Here is a 23758-nt window from a genome sequence, read left to right as displayed (position 1 = left end):
TGAGATGTCCATCGCTGTGCTGTGGGTATTGACCGCAGCTGTATGTACTGACTGTACACTAGTGTCTAATTACCGACGGTACGCAAGTTGTGTGTGTATTATTTTTTTTTTATTGGATCGATGGTGGTGTCTTACACTTCTGTTACACCTCATTCGAAACTAGGTCAGATGACCGGCATTAGACGTTTCTTTTTGCGCGAGTCTTCACACCCTTTGATCCTCATCAAGAGAGGTTGGGAAACGTCAATATAATTTACTATCTCACTTAGGCATATACTATCATTTTGCCTTATCTCATGAGACGAATTTACTTTTGTAACTACATGACTGCGAAGCTACCATATTAAAGATCAGCTTTCGACCTGCCACGGTCGTAAATCGACCTCAGGCTCTACAATTAGCCTGCATAGCTTCTTAACACCATAAGGCTCTTTGTGTAAACACTGTGTAGAAATATGTTCATGTCTACAGTGTATAGTTAACCATACAGTGTACACACAATGATCCTCATACAAGAAAAAGTATATGGCAGGCTTTGCAGACTTATTGGTTAAAAGAGGTAATTTTACGACTAAGGAAGGACGATTACGTAATCTCAAGAAACTTTTCCATGATAGCCTGCTATATAGTTGGGGTCTATACAGCAGGCTTGCCTGGATAAATTGACGACCCAGCTCACTCATGACTCATTGAAATCATCAATACTCAAGTGAATTCAGTATCCTTAAACAAGGAGTTAAAATGAATACTGAGGTTTTCGTCCAGTATTACGTCTTCTAAAACTCAACTATGCCTATATAATGGTCCCAAGATGGTTGTTTGTTGAATTGCGAAAGGGAAAAACGGGTAAGTCCCATTTCGTCATAGTATACATGAATATTTAAATATGACTAAACATAAACAAAGACCTTTGTACCCTCCCGTACCTGCATCATTTACCAATATAGCAGTGTACACTTGGTACAGTGCATAGCCTAAGCCTACAGTGTACGTGCGTTATGCATACTGGCATTTAATTTATTGTGCAGGAATTAATTTGTCCACAGGAACTGTGACGCTGTGATGTAAACACCAGAATGATATCTGTTAGGGAATCACCTGTAACTTACATACTCTAGCTTTGATGCTGGTACACTAATGGATGTACGACGGCGAACCGGGCCATCAATTCAAGTGAAAACGGGATCGAAAAGGACATGCCAAGAAAAGTTATCGTGTGAAGGATCGAAAGCAGAGTTTGAGTGTCGCGAATGTGGTACTCGACAGTGCGCAGTGTGCGAAGAGAAGCTTCATTCGTCTTTAGTGAAATTGGCTTCACATTCACGCAAGAAAATCGAAACAACAAGTTTTGCAGATGGTGTTAAGTTATGTGGTATGTGGTGTTACCCATATAATCCAGCTGAATATAGTTGTTTAGAGTGTAAAACTCTGTCATGCCATGATTGTAATAGAGCATTTCATCGTGGAAAATTGTCAAAACACCATCGAGCACACTTGCCAAGACCTGAACCAAATGTGTCCCAGAACTCAGGTGAAGTAAACAATCACCAAAAGTCTTACACTACAGCTAGTCTGTCAGAAAGTCCAGACATAGATCCATTCTTAGATGCATTACCGCCACCACTAAGCTTACTGCCACCCAGTCATCCGAATCTTGAGGGTATCTGCACACAAATCAAACAGAAGCAGAATTTAGAAGAATCAGATGAAGACTTTATGTCACTTGAATCCCAAGATGATCCCCAGAAACAAAACTCTTTTGCATTAGACTACCAATTACAATTGGAAAGACAAAACTCTGAGTTTATCACAAGTGATGAATACTTATCTCTTCAGTCAAACAAGCAAAATAGTTTGAAATTCTTGTCTGGTCACTTTGAAGGAACAGTGGATACAGAAACTTATCTGAGTGAGGTAGATAACGAAACAGGGCTTGGTTTTATTGACTTCATAGAAGTTACTGAGAAGAATCATCAGCACATGGAGGAACAAGACGTTTTCAATATTTCCGGCAAAGGTTTACCTATTCTTGCCGATCCTGTGAAGGACTTCACCATGTCTCGTGGCATGCAAGCTAGTACTCACTCTGATATAGACCAGTTAGTCATCCCTGATCAGCTATCAGAGATTGATCGTGGATTATCAATGAATCCATCTCCTTCCGGGGTATCTCCATCCTCAGAAGCAAGCCTCTTAATGCTACAGAATGTTAGCCTCAATAATACTCCCCCATCTTCCCTCGATAGTGACCCTGGTAGGATGAAAGGCAAGAAAGGAGCAGCAGTCCAAGGAATGCCCAGGAAGCAGAGACTTGAACAGAAGAAAGATGACTCACAAAATTTGAAACATGTTACACTTCAAACAGTCAACATCTACACACAGGGTTTCTTATTAGTGAATGAAAATGAAGAACTGCAGGTAAGAAATGTGCAGGATTCAAAGTGCAATATTAGATTCTGCAGGCACAGCTGCCTTGAGTATTCACCAAGTTGTTTGTCTAATTGTGTCACTGTTTTTGCTAAAAAGGATGTATTGGAAGTTGTGTGGAGTGTAGAAGAGATTATCCCAGTCTCTTTTTAAGAACATGAATTTGTTCTCTGGTTCGCTCAGAAATTACATCAGGCTTCTTGTACAAAATTTCTAAACTGTGCTTTGTGATAAATGATAATTTAAATTTTTGTTTTTTACTTTAGGTCACAAGCAGTGAAGAACTTTTTCACATGTTGGGCTGTTCAGACCAAGCTCTAGTCAAAGTGGTTTCAATATTTGGCAACACAGGAGATGGGAAATCGTTCACTCTGAACCACACCTTCTTTGAAGGACAGGAGGTGTTTCATACATCTGACACCCAACAGTCGTGTACCATAGGAGTATGGGCAGCTTATCATAAAGGAACCAATGTTGTCACAATCGATACTGAAGGTCTGTTGGGAACCTCGAGCAATGAAAATAAAAGAATGCGATTACTCTTAAAAATACTGGCCATATCAGATGTCGTAATTTATCGCACTAGAGCAGAACGTCTCGGGAGGGACATGTTTCAGTTCCTTGGTGACGCTTCCAAAGCATTTGCCAAACATTTTGCAAAGGAATTGGAAAGCGCCATGTCCAAATTTGGCAAGAGAACAGGTGGTTTATCATCTCTTGGACCAGCCGTTATTGTTTTCCATGAGACCCTACACACAAAACCTCTAGGGGAAGGTAAGCGTACTGCACACTGTTTGCAAAATATTTATAAATAGACAGTTTTAACCAAAAAACCAGCATCAGAGACATACGCAAGAAAATGCATTTCTTCAAGGGGCACTATAGCCTTAAAACTAATATCACATATATTTATATTAAGTTGACGGGACTTGGAACTAGTAATAAAACGTATGGGTCTTTTGCACGCTGGCTTCTAACCAACTGTCATGTCCAAGACTGTAGGAGAAGGAAGAAACTCCATTCATATGAGACATTTTCTTTTGTCCCCGATAGTTGGTTAGAAAGCTTTTTCCATTATAACTTTCAATTCCTAGTCTGTACATTTTTCATAATTTGGTGTAAAACTGCCAAACAGGAAGAAGCTGTGGTCACTCACTATTGTATGTAGTGGACATAAATTACACAGTGGGACAAGATCGAGTTAACATAATTTACATATAGTTTACTAAATAATTTGCACATAATTTAAGAACAACTTTGATAATCTTTTGCAGAGGGGGACAGAGCACCGGCAAATACACTTCTCCAGAAGCAATTTGAAGAAATGGACAGCAGCATGAGTGCGTTCCGAAGTTTGCAGTACGTTGGCATCCAGACGGAAGCGCCTCCCACAAACTTTAAGAAGATCCAAAGTGCAATATCCAAACACATAAAAGACACAGCTGTGAGGTCTCCAAGATCTCCTAGTGTAGTTTTTCAAGCTCTTAAGGTAAGCCCTAATCCCCCCCCCCCCCACACTCCTACCCAGTCCTCCTTAAAAAGGTGTTAAAACTAAAAGCAATATCAGAGTTTGGCTCAAGTTTAAGGAATCATGCTCAAAATCATGTATCAGACAGGAACACGCTCTCTTCAGAGGTTCTTGCAAATTGAGTGACAAAATCAAAGGAAGTGGAGCGGAGAAATGTGGGTAACTTCACCCACGAATTATCTATTTTTTGTTAGGGTCACTAAATATCAATGATACCATGTTTACTTTCAAATACGTAAAAACTAAGAAAGACCTGAGGTAATACATCAATGCGCTATTCTTTATCGTTAGATTTGATCATAAGAAACGAGACCGAGTTTGAAATTGACTGACATGTCACTGGACGCTGGGAACTCAACCCTGAATCCCACTTCAGATTCCTTTTCAGTGGCAATGCTTCATTACATTGTGGAAGTTTACATTAAATGGTACTTATACATGTTAATTGACAGCCTGTATGCTTCAATTAACAGGAACTATTCAGTGGGGTACTGGGGTTATTGTTTGTTGATAGGGAAGTATTACATGATGACAAGTGTTCAATTCTCATATTTGTTGTAAAACTAAAAAAAAAAAACTGCTTCCACAAACACAAAACAAGAAGGAACGTCCAAGATCCGTGTTTAAAATACAGTATGTGTATTGTTGTTACAAAGATAATGACTTTATATTGTTTGTTTGGTTGGTATTGCCAGCTGTATCATCTTGTGTTTACACTGATGCAGTAGGGAACTAATATGGCCGGTTGAGTGGTGATGTTACAGTAAGTCCAGTGTGTTGTCAACGAGGCCAGCTACCATACTTTTAGTTCTATGTCAAACTTCCCTGGTTACCGTTACAGGTACTGAACGAGAAATTCAGTGGACAGATTACAGACAGACTCCCGGCGACATTTCCGGACGAGTACTTTACATGTCCACAGAAGTGCTTGTCCTGTGATGCACGTTGTAGCCACACAATGAACCACTCAGAGAAACAAGGTCACAGAGCGGAGACACTCTGCAAGTACCAACACCAGTTTGACAACAAAGTGTTCTTATGCATGGTAAGTCACATCAATTTGAGTTTTAAAGATTTTAATTTTCCTCTCTTGCAGTAATGATTTTTATGAAATAATAAACTCAAAACACACATTTTTCCAGCCTGCCTGCTGTGCATACTTAACTATTCTGTATTGTACAAAAGACAGCCAACATTGCTATTATTTGTACCCCACTATCCCTGCAAAATAAAACAAGTTGAATTTTGGGATCCAGGTTCAAACTATCGATGCAGAAAAATTGCTTAATATTTTCAACCTACATGGGTTCTCCAAACAGTGTATTGCTGATCTTTCAAGAAACTTTTTGAGTTTTATTAATGATGTTTATAATTTGGTTTTTCAACCTCAGGCCTGCTCAGACAAGGACGGTATGAAGCGAGAAGTTGTTCCAAAGACCTGTTCAGCTGCTGATTCTTCCTGGTTTGGATTGGTGAAGTATGCATGGAGTGGGTAAGAATTTCTTATGTCACACTAGATGGTATTTCCATCCTATGGAGGTGTCTCATCTTGCTTTCTGCATTTTTTTGTTAAGAGAATAATACTTGATACTCACACTTGTTGATCTTTTGCTCCATCTAGTTTATAATCTCTCTCCATTTTACTCATAATCTCCTTCTCACTATTAAAAATAAAAACAAATTGTGTCTTTCTTTCACTTTGGAAATAAGTTTTAACTTTTCCTGTTTGCCAAGAAAGTTACAAGCGTTAACCTTCAATAGCTTGATAATGCTATTTATGATGTAAGGAATATAAATCTTGAATCAGTAATTTTATGGTAGAAGTTACAGATTACCGCACAGTGTTAGATGGTCAATGATAATATTTGTGTGATTAACTTTCCCCAAGCTTTATATACATTATATATAATGCACAATTTGATTGGGTTCCCTGACATTATGAAAGTATTTACAAACCTACAACTAGGGACTATTCATTTAGAAGAGAGCAATCTATGAGGATTAGTTAATTAATTATTTAAAACTGGAAATTGATTAATTAATTTAGTAAATAAGTAATCAATAAAGTAAGTTAATGACCAATTGATTTTTTAATAACTAATCGATTAATGTAATTTCCCGATAAATTTAGTTTCATGTCTGGCAACACATATTTTCATTGGTACCACTACAGATGAATCGTGACATTATAATCAGCCAGTCTGTGGTGTGCACTACGTAGTATAAATACAATGAACTTTGTAGAATTGGTTTCAGTTTCAGTTTAACACACAATGTCCATAAAGTCTAAATCAAAGGGTATTGTAGTGCCACAAGAATTTGGGGTCATTCAACCTTGGTTATAAATAGTATCTGAAAAAGAAAGGCCAAATTTTACATAAATATATAGAATCTGAAAAAACAAAAAAATCAGGAGCAAGGAAATCATAATAACTGATCATCATGTTTGGAAAAGAAAGAAAAAAATAAACATATTTAGCCTAAGATGAGCAAAAGGATATGTATATGAATTTTGAAAAGTATTGTAAAAATATTTTCTAAATGTGATTGTTACCATATTTGATTGATTGATTTCAACTTTATCATATCCCTGACAGGTTCAGTACATGCTCACAATAAAAGTATTTAAGTTGTGCACATGAAAAAGCGCCAAATTTGAAAAAGTAAAAAATGTGCAAAAGAAAAGAAAATTTACAAAATGATGAATTAAATACAAGAAAGTTAGAAACCTTACAAAACTAATGATGAGAACGATTCTTAAAACTTGTAATACACTTCCGGATAAAATTAGATAAATGCCGTTTTTTAGCAGCATATGGTAGTCTCATGCAGCCACTATTAGCGATATCTGCCCTGTCCAGATCCGTAAAATTATTTTTCAGATTTTTTCCCTTTTGCACTAGTATTCACCCCCCCCCCCCCCCCCGTCCCTCTCTTGCCTTTTTCAAAAATCTACGTCGGTGCTTGTTTGTTCTCTTAAAGATATGAACTGATTAGCGATTACCTAGAGCTGCATAGCTAGTAACCTTTGAACTCCTTACCTCTGGTCTATATCCCTAGAAGGGATGTTACTTTAATTTCTCTGTGACCGATATTTCGATTCTTTCTTTTTCAATCTACGTTGGTGCTTGTTTGTTCTCTTAAAGATATGAACTGATTAGCGATTACCTAGAGCTGCATAGCTAGTAACCTTTGAACTCCTTACCTCTGGTCTATATCCCTAGAAGCGATGTTACTTTAATTTCTCTGTGACCGATATTTCGATTCTTTCTCCCATTTTAAGGTATGTCTTGGAGTGTCCAAAGTGTGGCATCATTTATCGCAGCAGGGAGAGATGGTACGGTAACGAGGAACCAAACGTTACTGCCGTCCGGTCAGAAATAAGACATATATGGCCAGGGGTGAGTAAAAATATCTGCTGATACCATCAATGGGTTATTGTGTAAGATCAAAAGATTCTATTTTCTGGACATTTCTTGGAACTTGGAAGTTTTTACACTGTTAATACCTGAGAGCAAAAACTTACATTCTCTGTTTCAATATTCTTCCAAAAACATGAAAGCAATTCTAAGGTCACTGGGAAGCCATGACAGGAGATAAAAATTAATTTTAATAGCATGTTGTACCAAATATAAGATTGCACACAATTACCATTATACATACCAAGATACATACCAGATAGATTTTTCTAGTGTCGTGCATTGACCTTACTTGTACCCATGACATCTTTTACACTATTTTGGTAGTAATTGTGTTATCTACCATTAGGGGTGGGGCATTGTTTTCTGCCAACCCCCCCTTCCCCCTTTCTGAAAAATCTTAAATGCACAACATTTTTGTCTTTGCTTGGCTATTTTCTTTTGTACTTAAACTTTTAAACAATACTGTAAACTGAACATCTTAGTATTTAGAGTTCTTATATTCTTTGCCATGTGTGACCTATGTACATAGCTATCCATCAAATTTGTCAAAGTCATTGTTTATTTATTAATATTTCTTCATGTATGTTTCTTTTGTTTTCTTTAGGATAACATTGTATTACAAGGTACACACAATGCAGCTCGTAAATTAGTGGACGGTATCTCTTCCGTGGTTGATACCATTAGTACCGTAGGTGCGAAACCCACAAAGGTCATGTCGCAGTGGATGTCTGATCAGATCGCTCCCGCTTACTGGAAACCAAACTCTGAGATTGTGGTAAGTTGAGCAAAGAGAGAAGAATGTGCTAAGAATAGTTGATATTACCACTGTACACCCAAAAACAACATGGTGGGTCAAACATTAAAATTACAGAGCTTGGAAATAATAGCAGGAAAATCAAAACCAATCAGCATCATTAACATATATGCGATAGAGACTCTTGTGATGAATTAATAAATGTTGGCCAACGGTATGTACAAACCCATGACATCATTAACATATGCGATAGAGATGATTGTGATGCTTTAACACCTTGTGGGGCAATGGTATGTACACACCTGTGACATCATTAACATATGCAATAGAGATGCTTGCACTGAATTAACAAATGTGGACCAAAGGTACGTACAAATCCATGACATATTAACATATGCGATAGAGATGGTTTCGATGAATAAACAAATGTTTACCAATGGTACGTACAAGCCTATGACATCATTAACATATGCGATGAATTAACAAATATGGGCCAACGATACGTACAAACCCATGCACATATCAAAAACATACCACAATGCCTTCCTTGACAGCTGTGATACAGTCTTTTACAGTTGTAGGCTTACAAATATTTTATTCTTTTCTCCTTTCTCAGGGTTGTAGAAAGTGTGGTAAAAGGTTTTCAGAATCTGAAGAACCCATCCACCATTGTCGTTCTTGTGGGGAAGGGGTATGCGATGACTGTTCTCAAGGGAAAATGCCTGTACCTGAGAGAGGCTGGGGTGATGCACCAGTCAGAGTATGTGACATATGCTATGAGAATAAAACAAGTAAGGAAGCCTTATCTCTGCCAAGATTGTCTTTAAAAACCAATTTGAAGATATCATTAGTCAAGAAAAATATCCCATTTCATAGTGTGGAAATGTGGGAAGCAATTGTGAGAGTTAATTACCTTTGTTATGAATGCAAATAGAGTTTCTAGATTCATTTGCAATGTCTGTCAGGAGTTGAATTTAATTTATCTTTTAACTATTTCAGGGGCTGGTGGCATGGTATCAGGGGATGACCAGGTAGTAACTGCTAGGAAGGTCGGAGAGGTGATGCAAACAACCATCAATACCCTGGGTACGGCAGTCAGTTACCCTCTTGGTGAGTACAACAGAAGATGGAAAAATGTACCCTGTATTTGCGTGTGTCCTTTTCAGCAATATTAATAACAGTTGGAGGGAAAATGCACGAGGGAAGTTTCTGCAAAATGCAAGGAATAAATGCAAAGTCTGTAGAAATTGAAGGGAAAAAATACAAAAGAAAAAGAGTTTTAACAACTTGAAGATTAAAATGTTGCATTTTAACGGATGGTTTCGTGTTGGCATGTTTTGTGTCATCATCTAATGTATGTGTGATAGCGACTCCAATGTTTGTGGAAATGCATCAAGACAATTCAGTCATGATCAGATTTGAAGAATAACGATTTGAAAATTGTCATGATATTATGCCCTCATATCATTTGCAAAACATTAAGAAATAAAAAGAAAATTCTCTTGAATGTATCCATAGCAAGAATAACACATAAAATTTGAAACTTCAGTACCCCTTCACATCTTTTAATTCATCCTCTTCATAGCGTACATGGTCGATGTGTCCAGGCCAGCGTATTGGATTCCAGATCATGAGATACACAGTTGCTTGTGCTGCAGGGAAATCTTTGGCCCCAAGCTACGCATACACCATTGTAGACTGTGTGGGCAAGGTGTCTGCGACCCATGTTCTCAGAAACGGAGACCAGTCCCTTCTCGTGGATGGGACACCCCCGTAAGAGTCTGCAACGTCTGTGATAAGAAGGAGGATCCCCTCTAGCAGGCTTACTATAACTGTGATACAGCATGTGCCTCTTTCTCTGCTGAAGGAGATGTAGATAACTTTACCTCATCTGATTTGATGATGTTAATAAAAATATACAAATACAAATATAAATATAAAAATGAACTTTTACTTGTTTCCTTTTCAGAGATTTTTTCGTCTTTTTTGGTATCAGCTTTGAAGTTGCTGCCTGCATACATCTTAAGAGCAGGGATGAGCCAGGGGTAAAAAAAAAAACCCACGGTACTTTGCCAAAATTGCGGTATAGGCTCCAGTTTGCGTATGTTACAGTGTGTTAGGATAATAGTTTTTGTCCCCGAGGTAGAAAAGACATCACAGGTATTCCGCGAATTCGCGGAAAAAGCTCATGCCTGTAAGAGTGTTGTGTGTGCTATGGTGAAAGTATGAATATTAACATATGTGCATTTCATACTTAATATACGTATGAGCAATCTGATATCGAATATCATGGAGAAACTAAATGGAATGAAAGGTCTGTAGTATAGATACCACAATATGCTACAAAGGCAAGCAAAGATCGAAACTCATTCTCAAACTTGGCATTAAATCGTCAATATGAAAACATATTCCTTGTCTGAGATATGTTATTGTCTAATTTGAGATGTCAATCTCTGAGAACAATAAAGGAGGTTCAGGAATTCCAGGAAACTACTTTTGGAATCTTGAAGCAACTTCTGGCCTTGTAAAATTGGGGACTGTACTTGTTAATCTTTAAAGTTTTAAATCTTCTTTGTTACAGACAAGAGGCCAAGTTATATGTTATCATTTGTCATAATAATGGATACCATACTGTGTGATAAACCTGACAATATTACAAAAATATTTGACAATCAAAGTTATTTATGTTTTCAATTTTCCTATCCCATTTTACTGTAGGATCATTTCTTGTGCATCATCCATTGTTCAAAGATATAAATGCTTTCTCACTTTTATAGACTTTTGGGATGAATGTATTTGTTAAGTGTCAAGATTTATAGTTGAATTAAAAACCAATTCACTGAGCGACTCTCATATTCCATATCTCTCCATTGTGTGCCTTCTGATTGACAAAGGGGAACATGGCAAAGTCAAGAACTGTTAGCTGGAAGGAACCGGGGGGGGGGGGGGGGAGGAACCACCAAGATTCTGGTGTGGTCAACCAATTTTGTCCTGATGGGCACCCCAAAATTTCCTGCAGTATCATGTCTGTAGTTCAGAATGAATCCAGTCGTGAATTTCTGGTTTATTGCATGCTTTGAGTATAAAAATATCCTCTGAAGGTGGATATGGGGGTGGGGGAAGAGGTTGAAAGGGTATAAACAGCAGGTGTTCATTTTTTATAGGGAGATGGATGTTGAGGTGATAATTAAAGTATTATTTGCTACTTACCCTATTACCAAACCTGTCACCTCTACTTACTATTTGTCTTGAATCATTCTTACACTATATCTGCTCCAGATGGTATTTAGCTGAGAAAGTGTCATCCATATTAATGAATGGGCCGGGCCTACTAAAACATGTCTAGAGTTACATGTATCTGTCCTCAAGGGCGTAGGAACCGGGGGGGCTGGGGGGGCGCCGGCCCCCCCAGTGAAAAATGTGGAGGGGCGGAAGTATCATTCCGCCCCCCCGCTTCGCAAGTCAGAAAACCCCTTTTTCATTTCCAAATGAGAAAAAAAACCTCATTTGGAGCACCAAATTGCATCTAAGGCCAGGTGAAAATACAAAATTAAGTTTACAAAATGGAGTGGGTGTTGAAGTGTGCTATATTGCACCAAATCGCATCTGAGGCCACCTGGAAATGCAAAAAATTCCCCAGGTCGGCCATCAGTCTTCAGCCCCCCCACTCAAAAGTACCTTCCTACGCCACTGTCTGTCCTCATCCACGGTTATGATTTCATGAATACAGGGTCTCATGTTATTGTATGCATTGTGAAATGGTTGTCCACTATGAACAATGTAAAGTAATACCTTCAAAATTGATGAGTTTCCTTTGAGTATCAAATTTGACTTTTTTATTTTTTTATTTACTTTTTAGTGATGATGGAATTTGTTATGCTGAATATTTATTGATGCAAAGATACTGTTGTTTACAACATTCGCTTCTTGAAGCAGACAAATTCTGTTAACTTTCTTATAGAGTATACACAATATATATGTATTATTAATTGGGACACCTTAGGTATTGTTGAGTTTGACTAACACTATAACTCTATCCTTTTCCAGATGGGATTACTAATTTATTGTCTTTGCATGATTGAGATTGAAAACATTTTCAAATGCTCCCTTTAGCTTCCAATTTATGAGTTTTTAAATTTCTAATGAAGTCATTTTTTTGCATTTTATAATAACATTTCTTTTGAGTTCCCCATAGTTGTGCCATATCCACCCAATGATGTTGTTGAATTAATTTTCTGTCAACTAAAGAATGTTAAGTCACAAACTGCTTACACAAATGATAAATCTTCAAAATGGAAGAATAATAAGAGAGAGGTGCTTTAGACTTTTAAGATTTTTTCAGTCTTCATTAGTAGATGTTTTACTAGTCTCATTGAGACAAATAGCAAAAAAGGGTAAAATTGGGGCTGAAATTGAAGTAATGCCATTTTATTCTCCTCAGCCAGTGAATAGAATCGACTGTTAAAAATGCTTCAACATTGAATTGACACAATACGCATTGCTGACCACATCTGTGCCACATGATGGCATTTACATTGAAATGTTTGAGTGTGATGTGAGCTTAAAGAAGGGTAATGTTCTGTAAAGATACAACTAAGGGATCAGGGAGATTGCAGCAACATGCAGCGTCATTTTAACATGAATTATTTATCGAAAGTTGGATGTGCCCCTGTACCTAAATTTGCAGGTATGTAATTTTAATCATAACATATTAAAATAATGAAACTCATATTGTCATCTCTGTTGTCTTTTCTTGTACGCCATTGTTAAATCATACTAAGGCACACGTTAATTTATTTAAATATTTAATTTAATTTAATTAAATTTATTATTTATTTATTTAAATAGTCCAGTTACAGAAACCGTAACACATAGAAAACCGAATTAATCATGTCAGTGTTTATAAAGCATTGTCAAAGTATCTGGCATGCACCAACATCCAAAGTTGACAAAAGTCATTTCTGTCAGGGTAGCACTCAGCCACTCAGAAAGTAGTAGCCCAGTGGGTGGTACGCAATGACTGCAAGGTACATGGTCAGCATCGATTCATGTTTCCTTTATTAGCAGCTCTGTTTGATCATGGAGGTCTGTTTTACCTCCATGGTTTGATCTAGTATTAAACATTTGGAACCCTTGCCTTAGTATATCATGCATTATAAACTTAAGACCTCATGAAGAGGAAAACTTCCAAAACCTTTTGCATTGTCAGTTTGCAAAAACCAGTTTAGCATTCTAAAGAAACCAAGCTCTTTGTTTGCCTTGATGGTCTCTCACACTGCCAAAGCTGGAAATATTAACAAAACTGAAATATGAAAAACATTTGAGCTGCACCAATGAAATGTGCTTTTGGACCTTTGGGATGTGTTTACACATTAAAGTAGATCTTTTGCCGTTAGATATTGTATTCTGTCTATTTTAGTCTATCTATTGTAATCTATCTATTGTATTCTATGAGTGAGACAATCCCTTTCCCAGGGCCAGAACAGACTGATCCTTAAATATTCCTCAGTATTGACCTTCAAAAACAATATAAGTTAAAACTTGGACAAGGATTTAATTATGTTACATGAAACAACACACTCACATATTCTCACTATTTCAAAACATTTTTTATTGCATCTTGATACTTCACAGTGTCTTATATAAAATATTTTCCTGATTCTCTCGACTCAAACATCTCCACCTGCTTGAGTACTTCATTATGGGGTAGAGGAGGGGTAGAGGAGGGGTGGGGGAGATAGAAAGGAGGTTAGGTAAGACAGGGGATAGTTAAGACTTTTCAAGACATGGAAGCTTCACTGTAGGTGAATCTTCTTAATGATGGATGACTTTTGGCGAAACAAATTTGCTTTACATGTGACAGTCTGAAAATTGAGTGCACAACAATATCTTCAATAATAAACAAGATTCCAAGTAAATTCACCTTGCCAGCATTTCAGTTCATGGCATAAAGATAACTGCTTCCTTCATACAATCTCACAATTGTTGATTTATTTTTGGTTTTTTGTAACCTTCCCATGAATGGTTAGTCATGTGCTCTAGATATTTTTACTGAGACACCGACAATTGAATTGTGTGCTCCCTTTGAGGGACTGTCTTTACATTCTAAACTAAACTTGTTTTCCAGTCACTTTGATGAAGACTATAAAGATCCATGGCTCATTAACTCAAATCATATTAAATTGTCACTCACTTACGTGCACACACACACACACACACGTTTGATTACATTCCAACCGAGGACCCCATTGTATTTTCCATTGTTCAAATCCACGTACCCTAACCTTAACAATATCCCATACAATAGAATTCTTCCGAGGACGTGGTGATTCTTTAGAAATCACAACCGAGGACCTGGAATTCTTTTGTTCAAGTCCTCGGTCAGATAGAAAAACAAACGCGCACACACACACACACACACACACATTAAGACTATTGTCACGTGTCAAAAAAGTTATATTGACATTACCATGGAAAGTCATCCTTTGTATGTAATTAAACAGAATTACAGAAATAATATAGTTATTCAAAGGTCTTGTGCTCCAAAGTGCCATTTTAAGAGAACTCAAATCAAGTTGAAAATCACTAAAATCAGGCAAAAATGAGATCATGCCCATAGAAAAGAATTACAGCTGCTAAAATGGATACCAAAAGAGTTTGTTTTCTGCACCGATCATTGTTCCTGGGAGGCCACTGCCTCCCCAGTTCATTGAGAAAACGGCTGATGTTTTGGACGTTCCTAATACAGGTGCAGGTATTGTCTTCAAGTGACTACTATCCTGCAGGCTCCATAACCTGGTGTGGTGATCCTGACCGACTGAAAAAACATAAAAGATATCAGAGGTTTAGGAAAATGTGACTGGGAACTAAACTTGAGTCCAAATTAAAAAACACACATGACATCACTTGGTATGAAATAAAAATGAAACCAAAGAAATTCTTGAAACTATAAACCAAAGGAAACCAAGCGAGTCATACCGAAATGCAAGCTAATTATAAAGTCAATATTGAGTAGTAAGTTCAATACAAATGCCAGGTTAAAGGAAATTTGAACAAACAAAAGCAGACCGCAGAGTAACGAAAATAAATCTAAAGCTAATCAAAGAAAAAGCAGAGTAAATTAAATATATTACAGACTAAATAAAATATATTAAAAATCAAAATCACGTATTATCAAAAGTTAAACTCTTAAGGCAATTGAGTAATCAAAGCTATTAAAATCAAATCATATATTAAATAAATTGATAATCAAATTACATACTATGAAGCACAAAGTGGAGAAAATCAGAGGAAAGATGAAATCAAATCCATCAGACTTAATCAATATAAAAATACAATCATATAAAAATATAATCAAAGAACACAGAAGAAAATTGCAAACATACTTTATAAACAAAATTAGAAATGTATCACACACTGTAAAAATCAAAGCATAGTCAAACAGATCAAAAGCTCAAATTTAAACTTGCAAACCTATTAAGAGTTACTCAAACTAATGTTAATGGAGTAATAAAGTTAATGATGTAATCCAAACATTTATGACAGTCATAGCAATGTAGAACAACGGAAAAAAAAACCTTTAAAGCAAATGAAATCCACAAAAATCAAAACTATGTAAATGCAATGCAAATTATAAAATTGGTTCAAATGGGTATGTGAACTTTAATTTTGATGTCTGCCTTACCAGAGTAAACAACAGTCTCAGAGCTGTCAACGTTCACCGGCAAAAATTTGTATTCGTTACAGTGTCCATACATCTCCTTGAGGACAGCTCTTTGCCTCAAATCCCAAAGTTTTATCTATTAGAGAAATAGGACACAAAATTACTGGCATTCAATTTTATTTAACTGTGAAATCTTTTCTCAAAAGGCATACAGCAATCTATATAACTAGCAATTGGTGGTCATTTTAAATGGTCCATTTAAGACAAGGCAATTATTTTTTGTAATGAAGAAATACTCTTTAAATGATTTGCATTTGTAAGATCTTTTTTTCTTTTAATTGGACTCACGGTTCCATCAGAGCTCCCAGCCAGGAGATAGTTTTCATCTTTCAAGAGACGTAGCGAGCAGACGCATCCACCGTGGAGGATGGTCATGTTCTTATCGACGGGGCTCTTGTGTGTCATTGCATACACAGGCTGATGTGGAGCCCGCAGGTCATAGGACGAAATACATCCCTGCTTCAATCCTAAATAGATCACAGGTTGCTATGGTGATGAGAAGTGAGAGGATATAGCAAGAAAATTATATGGCTTCAAAACAAAAACTGAACTTTGCAAAAATTGTGGTAGAGGCTCCAGTTTGCGTATGTTACAGAGTGTTAGGATAAAAGATTTTGTCCCCCTGCAGGTGGGATATCCATAGGTAATGAAAAACATGCGAACGATGGATCGAATGATACAACGCTGTTGTTAGAAATTCACGGAAATTGAGAGGTGTAAATCTTGGAGGTAGAAAAGAAATCACGGATATTACGCGAATTTGCGGAAAAAGCTCATGCCTGCTTAAAACTACTTTAAGACCTTCCTAGATCAATGACAAGTTTGCATATTGCACCTCTTGTAATGACAAGTAATGAAAATTTCAATCTTGTAATGACAATGTCAAGTTTACTTACCTCTTTGGCAAAGACTTGAGATAAGACTTCTTTCTTTTCAGTGTCTAATCTTTGCCGGCTATTTGAAAGAATCTCAATAATTTCAGCCTCTTTGCTAAATCCTAGAAAGAGAAGATATTAAACAAAGCTACCTACTGTAATTTATTTTGAAGGGTAGGTACAAACATATTCATCAATACAGCTCAAGTGTGAAGAAAACGAAATTGAATTGCTAACAGCCAAACAGTTTTGTTACATTCGAGTGTAAATCTCTGAAGTCATCAGTAAATATAGATATGTGCCCAGAATGGAGTGTTTCTATAACTGTGGAGGAATTTTTCTTAAAAATCAGTTTGTAATGACCAGTTGAAAGTTGAAACTAAAAGCTAAACATTACTAGACTTAGCAATCTTCCACTTAACATGCTGACTTTTCTAAATAAAAGAGGAACATGATAAAATATCACCATATTTGGATTTACTTCTTCCTTCAGTTTTTGTTTCATTCCCAATGCCTACAGCAGTAATCAAAATTAACTACAACTTCATAAACAACAGATAAATTGAAATTTTTTCAAGGCATTATCTTAATCAAGAGAAAGGAAACAGTCCTTGAGGGCTAGACTGACTTTCTCACCAATACAGAGATGCGCTGGGAACCTCGGATTAGAACTCCACGAGCAGCTGCTGATAACCTCCCCAGGGCTCTCAAAACGGTAACCGACGTAGCTCACCGGATCTGTAAACATTCCAAGGAGAGTATCAGTATCTACTGCCAATATATTAATTTCTAAATGAGCAAACGATGGTAACACCTGTCTCTTCTTACAGCAATAATTATAGCAAATTGGTGTAAATTTACACCAAAAATCATTATCCTCACCCACCGCGAAACATGTTACCAAAATAAAGTGCACAATGATTCTTTACCTTTTTCAGATGGACACTTCACCAATTGGACCGCATTGCTGTAGTCACCAGTCCATGAGAATCTAGACATCACTGATATAAAGGAAATAATCAAGTATTTACGATTAGTTATTCAGTATTTGGGACGCAAACTAGATTTAAGTTATTCTAAGTCCCATGTGCCCTTGTTTAAGCTCTATAACATGTTTTGATCATCAAAAATATATAAATTTATTTAAAGGCATTATAGCTTCTGATTTCTCTCTCAGAAACTTTCACTATCAAATCCCCAGTTGACATCAAAGACTCCCTACTGTGACCCAACTTCCTGGAGTAGTTGAAGGTTTAGCCAGTCAACATAGGATTCATGTATCAACCATATCTCGAGTTAGGGGTAAGATATTGAGATATTATCATAATATAAAAAATATGAATAATATTCTGCTCTTCAGTTTAAGTTTCACATTGTTAAGAAAAAGAAAAACCTCTTCAGTGTTGGTGGAGGACAGAAGCAGAAGTAGAGAAATCATATTTCATGATGCTCTGAATAATCACCCAAAAAATATTAAAATTCTCCACTGATATGATTGTTTCATTTGTTTTGTTTCAATATTAGCAGAGTTTTCTACTGATATATCATTATGGATACTTGTGTAGTATTCGCTACTGGTTGCAAATATTGACTATATCATATAATCTCTTGATAGAAACTGTTTTTTGTCAAAATAATGTTTAAGACCATGGTTTGAAATTGCTTTCAGTTACATTAATAAAGACATGATTGTCATAAAGGATACAACACATAAAGATTCCCTGGCAACGAAGAATCTTGTTGTTCGATGTTGATGAGTTTCGCACTGCTGATCTGCAAATGAAACAAATTTCACATTCCAGAGTTGAGAGGTATATTTGAAAATGAACATATTCACATTAAAGGAGCTTTTTCATTTGATTGGCAATTTTCTTGGACCGAATTAGTATTTCTAAAAATAAGATTGTTATTAATCAAACTATAATGATGACCTCCAACATATTTTCCTTCAAAAAAGCAAATTGGGAAATTTGAAGTTTAACTTTATTTGATACAAAACTTGGCTTGTTTTATCTTCTGGATATCTTCTGATTACTATACCATGGTACATTTATAGTAAATTGCGATTCAACAGAACCTTGCAAGAAGGTACATCCACCCCTTCTCTGTGATGGCTCTTCACAATGTATAAACTATTTTGATCACATGGTTATAGATAAAAGGGCTCCACTTCCCACTGTCTCTATAAAAGTCTTTTGGGGCTAAAGAGGCTACTGCTGTAATTAAAAAATATTAAAAAAATTACAGGTCCAAAACAAACTGCAAATTCAACTTATACTTTTTACTCACAATCAATTTCAACTGGCAGATTACATCTTGTCTTATTGCTTTATGGAAAAGATTACCTGACTACTTGTACTGTTTCTAATGTAAACATCTTGCCATTCTTGTAGAAGTAACTCCTTTTTTGCACCATGATCTTTGGATATAGAGCCTAGAATTATTCTAAGAAGAAAGAAAAAGAATAAATCAATGAAGTGAAATTCATGTGTTGTGTTTGACTTTGAATGAAGAATAGCTGTTCTGCTTGCTAGTAAAGATACAGGTAAACTTTAAATAGCAGAGAGCCTAAGATATGCAACCTGCAGCTTTTAACAGAGAATGGGACAGTCTTCCACAACATACAATGGAGTAGCATGTGATACTTAAGAATTTAATGTAAAAGGTGAAATTCAAAGAATAGTCTAAGACACCATCTGTGGTACTATGTGTTCTTTATTGCAGATCTTGACTTGTTTGTTCCCACCAACAAAGGTTTGGGGAACTTCAACCTCTGGTCAAATAGAGGGCAGTATTCACAATCACATCCTAATATTCAGTCACAAGCAATGTTTGGCAGTGCATTAAGTATACAGAACTAGCATAACATATTTTGGTGTAATTTTAATCACATATCTCAGTTTCAGGATTAAACTGGGCATCCCAAACCAAAAGAGAACAGTGATAAATATTGGCATAAATGATTTAAATCTAATTCAAATTTTTATGTACCTGCTAACTTGTTCTGAACCTAGCACCACCATGACCTTTGACATTGACATGTCCAACTGTAGAATGAAAATAGAAAAAATGTGAGCACAAACATTTGACGGTAGAAAATAAATAAATTCTAAACGACTGATTTTAAAAAGCATGATATAATTTAATTAATTGCTCTTATTTAGAATATCATTATATGTTTCTTCGTTTTACCAAAGTTACTTTCAATCACTCACTAGCTTCAGATATTAATCTGGTACAAATTAAATGCATATCAAAGAGAACTCTTAACAACAGAGAGAAATTTATTTGCACTTTCAGAAATATGAAGAAAGAAATGCAGTTGATTACTACAAATGATATTTACAGCATCATGACCTAATGAGACATCATACCTCTACAAACTGGATAACAGGGTTGATTCCAGCTATTTGCAACTCTGTAGAAGGTTCGTAGACACTTTCAGGAGTAACATTCATGGCTTGAACTCTGCATTCGGTAGAATACCTTGACCAAAGAAAAAACATTCAGAATCAAAATTGACAGACATCCATTATTTCATTGTCTGTTGCATCACTAATATGGACAACAGCATTACCTCAAATCATCTCAACCAGTACTGGTATGCAAGGGTGGGTCCAGTTTCTTATAGGAGATATGGTGTAGTCCTGGGGTCATTGAAGCCTACTTGCCATGCACAGGGTCTCCGGACATCCTTGGCCCCCCCCCCCTCTCCCCGGAAAATATAATATTTAGGTGTTGAAAGGTACATTTTGAGGCATATATATAAACCAACAACCAGGGTGTTTTATGGTCTATTTGTTTCACTATAAGACCCAATTTGGTACCTTGTATATTGATTGTGATTCCAGACTCCCTCCTGCATTGAATGCAGAATATGCACAGCTGACAAAGATCTTCCATTTAAAACCTGTGGAACGGGACAAGAGAGGAACAATGAGGTCATATTTCTCAGGTATCCATTCTCACCTTTTAAATTTACAGTGTGTATAACCCAAACGTGTCATATGACAATAGACTATATATCTACCTACATGGGTGATTTCGGTATTGAGTTAAACCAGGTGACCATGCTACAATAAAATCAGTCAATTCTAGATATTACTATATATGGTACATGTAGTCCACATTAGTAAAACCAAAACAACTAATCAAGTAGGTTTTCTTAGTCATGAGATTGGTTGTTTATTGCAAAAGCTTTAATGTTAGCTGTAAACTTAAAGGCAAAGCAAAGTTCACATAGTTTAATGTTCACATTTCTCAGCTGAATATCTAAACATCATAATTTATACAAACTTTTGGAGGATTTTGTTGTTTCATGAGATTCCTTCTCTTCTCTTCTGTCTCTTTCTCCTTGATCGTCTCTGTCGTGATCCAGCTGCTTTCAGCGATATGGCCGGGTAAAATTTTGAAGTATCTCTTCTTCTCCTTGTCGTAGTAGAACCCTGGAATCTAGAAACAAAGAGAGAAGCCACATTCATATATTGGTATGTCATGATTTTCAAGAAATATTAACTGATATATCAAACAAATTTCAATATTTCTACTAAAATTATCCAAATATCATCACCGTGTGTCAGAACAGCAACATACATGAGAAGCAGCAAAGTGAATACTATGTATCTTCCACGATAGCATTTCATTAGCACTGGTCAAATTTACACTTGTAAGGCATATTTACATTGTACGTTATGAGTCGTTTAATGGACTCTATAAACTTGAAATATAGCAGCTCACCTTTTTCACCTTAGTAGAGTGATTTGCGGAACCATCTTTACTTGTCGTGGAAGGCTCCTTTCTAAAAACATTGAGGTTTATATTTTGTGTTGTAGCACTACTTTGTGGCACAGCCCTCTGTGATCCATCCTGTCTCTTCAATCTGTTTCCAAATGCTACTTCCACTGATACATTTTTAGAACAATTGCTTTCCAAATTACTTGTAGGGGACCTAGTACTGACTCCTTCTGGCAAAGTCCTTTTTCTTTTATGTAATTTGTTTTCCCTTAAATTTGATATTTTGTTGACATGTCCTTCATCGCTATAGCATCTCCTTTCTTGTAATTTTTTACCTTTCTGTACAAATTTGTCAATATTGGGTAACTGACTTTTTTCATTTGGTAAAATGTTTTGACTTTTTTCAGCGAAGCCCTTATTCTTCTTGTGTAGTTTCCCTTTGTAAATGTTACTCTCTTTAGATGACCCTTTGTATTTCTCCCTCCAGTTTCCCGGTCTCCATCTCTGCTTTTCTATAAAATATTCTGATGATGAAGCAGACCCTTCCTGATGATCCTGTTTACTACCTGATGAGGAAGATACTGCCTTGAAAGACATATTTTCTTCAGAAAATGATGCATCTGGAGTACAACTCAGATTAAAGCTTTTGGGATTGCATCCTGAATCCAAAGATGGAGCTGAAGGTGGTTGAGTTTCCTGGGATACTGATGAAGTTCCTCTCCATGAAGTTCCTCTCCATGAAGTTCCTCTCGATGAACCTGACTGAAATGGATTCTTTTCATGAAAGTCATGGTGTTTATGCTTCTTCCTCTTCTTTTTCTTTGAGGTTAGATTCTGCTTTGGGTTCTCGTCTTCATCTGCTCCTGACATATCTAAGTATCCAGATAAATGAAAATTAACATATGAACTCTTAAATTATGTAGTTTTTGCATTCTTTGAGTACTTGGGAAAATGATCAATTGTCAACATATAAACATGAACTGTAACTGAATTTGAAGACATTCATGTGTGCAATTCAAGGATTTAAGAGGACATGTGTTCTGTAGTGATGCAGAGTTGTTGGAAATATTGATGATGTACTAATTGGTAAATCACAATGCATCGACTGCTTTGATTCTTCATCTGCATTGAACAGAGAACATTATGTTTAAATGGTTTCATGTGGAGGTTGTCATGTCACACATCATTTTGTGACTCAATAGAGCTCTGTAATCTCTGCAAATATAGAACTTGCAAGTACAAGAGAAAGGAGGGCAGTGAGATGGTGCTTCTCCTCCTTCTCCCTCCATCTTTGCCCCTCCCAACCATACGATGCAGGCACATCAATCATGAACAAAAAAGGTTACTGAAAATGAATTCTGAGTAAACCCATTAATACAATCATTACCTACAGAGCTCAATGAGCTAAATTTTGTAAAACATTAACACTTTTACGTTATTAGGGGTGAAACTGGCCTTACAGTACCTTTAATACTACGGTACTAATTTAGAATCCGTACCAATCGACCCTACTTCCTAACCCCTAACCATATTCCCTACTTCCTAACCCTAATTCCTAACCCCTAACCTTATTTTGCCGATTCGAAGTAAGCTTTCCCATTCATATGGTACGGATTCTAAAGTTAGGCCAATACTACTTTACGCAGAATGTTTTACATGAACAGAATATGTAGTATTACTATTAGTAACCTAGGCCAGCATCATTGTGATAACTCAACAGAGTCCTAGGCCAAACACCTAACGTACGTTCATCATCCTTGGCCTTGGGGCATGTTATCCGTGATTTCTGAACTAATATAGATGAAATAGGTATTTTTAATAAATTAAAAGCAGTCTGCGGTAAGACTTACTAATATGCTATACGAATCAGTTAACGTACATCACTCGCGGGTAAAACTTCCGGAAAAATGCATTTGTTCCGTGCCTGCTCCACAAAAATACATGTAATGAAGTTTTGTGGCCAGCTGTTTTTAGGTTGCACCAAACTTATATTGCAGTCATTACAGTTTCCCCTGATCAAAGAATTCATACTCAACTTTTACGACTGAGGTGTGCTTCACGAATCAGGGGAGGATCCGTGGATTTAAGAAGGAGGGCTGGGTGTGGCTCAGGGATCATTGAAGCTGACTCCCACGTAGGAGGGGAAAGGTGGGGGTATGGAGATTTCCACAGGAAAGTGAAAAGTGTAGACGTAATATCGTGCATTCCGAGGCACATTTAGGCTATAACTTAGGTCTACACGAAAGGTTGTGCTAATAATTACTTTTTTTCTAGCTGTTTGTGGGGTTGAATAGG

General features: G+C 36.5%; 2 protein-coding genes across 3 annotated transcripts; one reads left to right on the top strand and one right to left on the bottom strand.

Moving 5' to 3' along the window:
• The first annotated feature begins 969 nt into the window (after window positions 1–969).
• LOC139970561 (zinc finger FYVE domain-containing protein 1-like) lies at window positions 970–12860 on the top strand. The gene is made up of 10 exons (XM_071976346.1): window positions 970–2418; window positions 2694–3201; window positions 3702–3916; window positions 4797–5000; window positions 5347–5447; window positions 7239–7356; window positions 7982–8152; window positions 8748–8922; window positions 9131–9241; window positions 9717–12860. The coding sequence occupies exons 1-10, from the start codon at window positions 1138–1140 to the stop codon at window positions 9947–9949; spliced, it is 3117 nt and encodes a 1038-aa protein (XP_071832447.1). The 5' UTR covers window positions 970–1137; the 3' UTR covers window positions 9950–12860.
• LOC139970562 (DDB1- and CUL4-associated factor 4-like) lies at window positions 12487–23463 on the bottom strand. 2 transcript variants are annotated; one of them, XM_071976347.1, is made up of 14 exons: window positions 23314–23463; window positions 21467–22335; window positions 21026–21181; window positions 20557–20639; window positions 20104–20215; window positions 19721–19776; window positions 19075–19174; window positions 18435–18502; window positions 17659–17720; window positions 17366–17467; window positions 16751–16851; window positions 16143–16340; window positions 15816–15930; window positions 12487–14948 (listed from the first exon to the last, which is right to left on the bottom strand). In XM_071976347.1, exons 2-14 carry the CDS (start codon window positions 22331–22333, stop codon window positions 14767–14769), a joined length of 2202 nt encoding a protein of 733 aa, XP_071832448.1. In that variant the 5' UTR covers window positions 22334–22335; window positions 23314–23463; the 3' UTR covers window positions 12487–14766. The 2 variants fall into 2 exon arrangements, with proteins under 2 accessions (XP_071832448.1, XP_071832449.1); XM_071976348.1 differs by having other exon boundaries at window positions 23343–23448.
• Window positions 23464–23758: the final 295 nt, after the last annotated feature.

Source organism: Apostichopus japonicus, chromosome 8 (genome assembly GCF_037975245.1).
Source record: "Apostichopus japonicus isolate 1M-3 chromosome 8, ASM3797524v1, whole genome shotgun sequence".
Taxonomy (NCBI): domain Eukaryota; kingdom Metazoa; phylum Echinodermata; class Holothuroidea; order Aspidochirotida; family Stichopodidae; genus Apostichopus; species Apostichopus japonicus.
Note: the sequence above shows the minus strand (reverse complement) of the source record. Positions and strands in the feature narration are given on the sequence as shown.

What these genes read in the sequence shown, in the direction of transcription:
- LOC139970561 (XM_071976346.1), top strand. Translation starts at nt 1,138, where the DNA reads ATGGATGTACGACGGCGAACCGGGCCATCAATTCAAGTGAAAACGGGA. An exon ending in ACAAAGTGTTCTTATGCATG is followed by an intron (nt 5,001 to 5,346) that starts GTAAGTCACATC and finishes TTTCAACCTCAG; the next exon opens with GCCTGCTCAGACAAGGACGG. An exon ending in GTGAAGTATGCATGGAGTGG is followed by an intron (nt 5,448 to 7,238) that starts GTAAGAATTTCT and finishes TCCCATTTTAAG; the next exon opens with GTATGTCTTGGAGTGTCCAA.
- LOC139970562 (XM_071976347.1), bottom strand. Translation starts at nt 22,333, where the DNA reads ATGTCAGGAGCAGATGAAGACGAGAACCCAAAGCAGAATCTAACCTCA. An exon ending in AATCACAATCAATATACAAG is followed by an intron (nt 20,216 to 20,556) that starts GTACCAAATTGG and finishes TCTTTGGTCAAG; the next exon opens with GTATTCTACCGAATGCAGAG. An exon ending in GAAACAGTACAAGTAGTCAG is followed by an intron (nt 18,503 to 19,074) that starts GTAATCTTTTCC and finishes TTTCATTTGCAG; the next exon opens with ATCAGCAGTGCGAAACTCAT.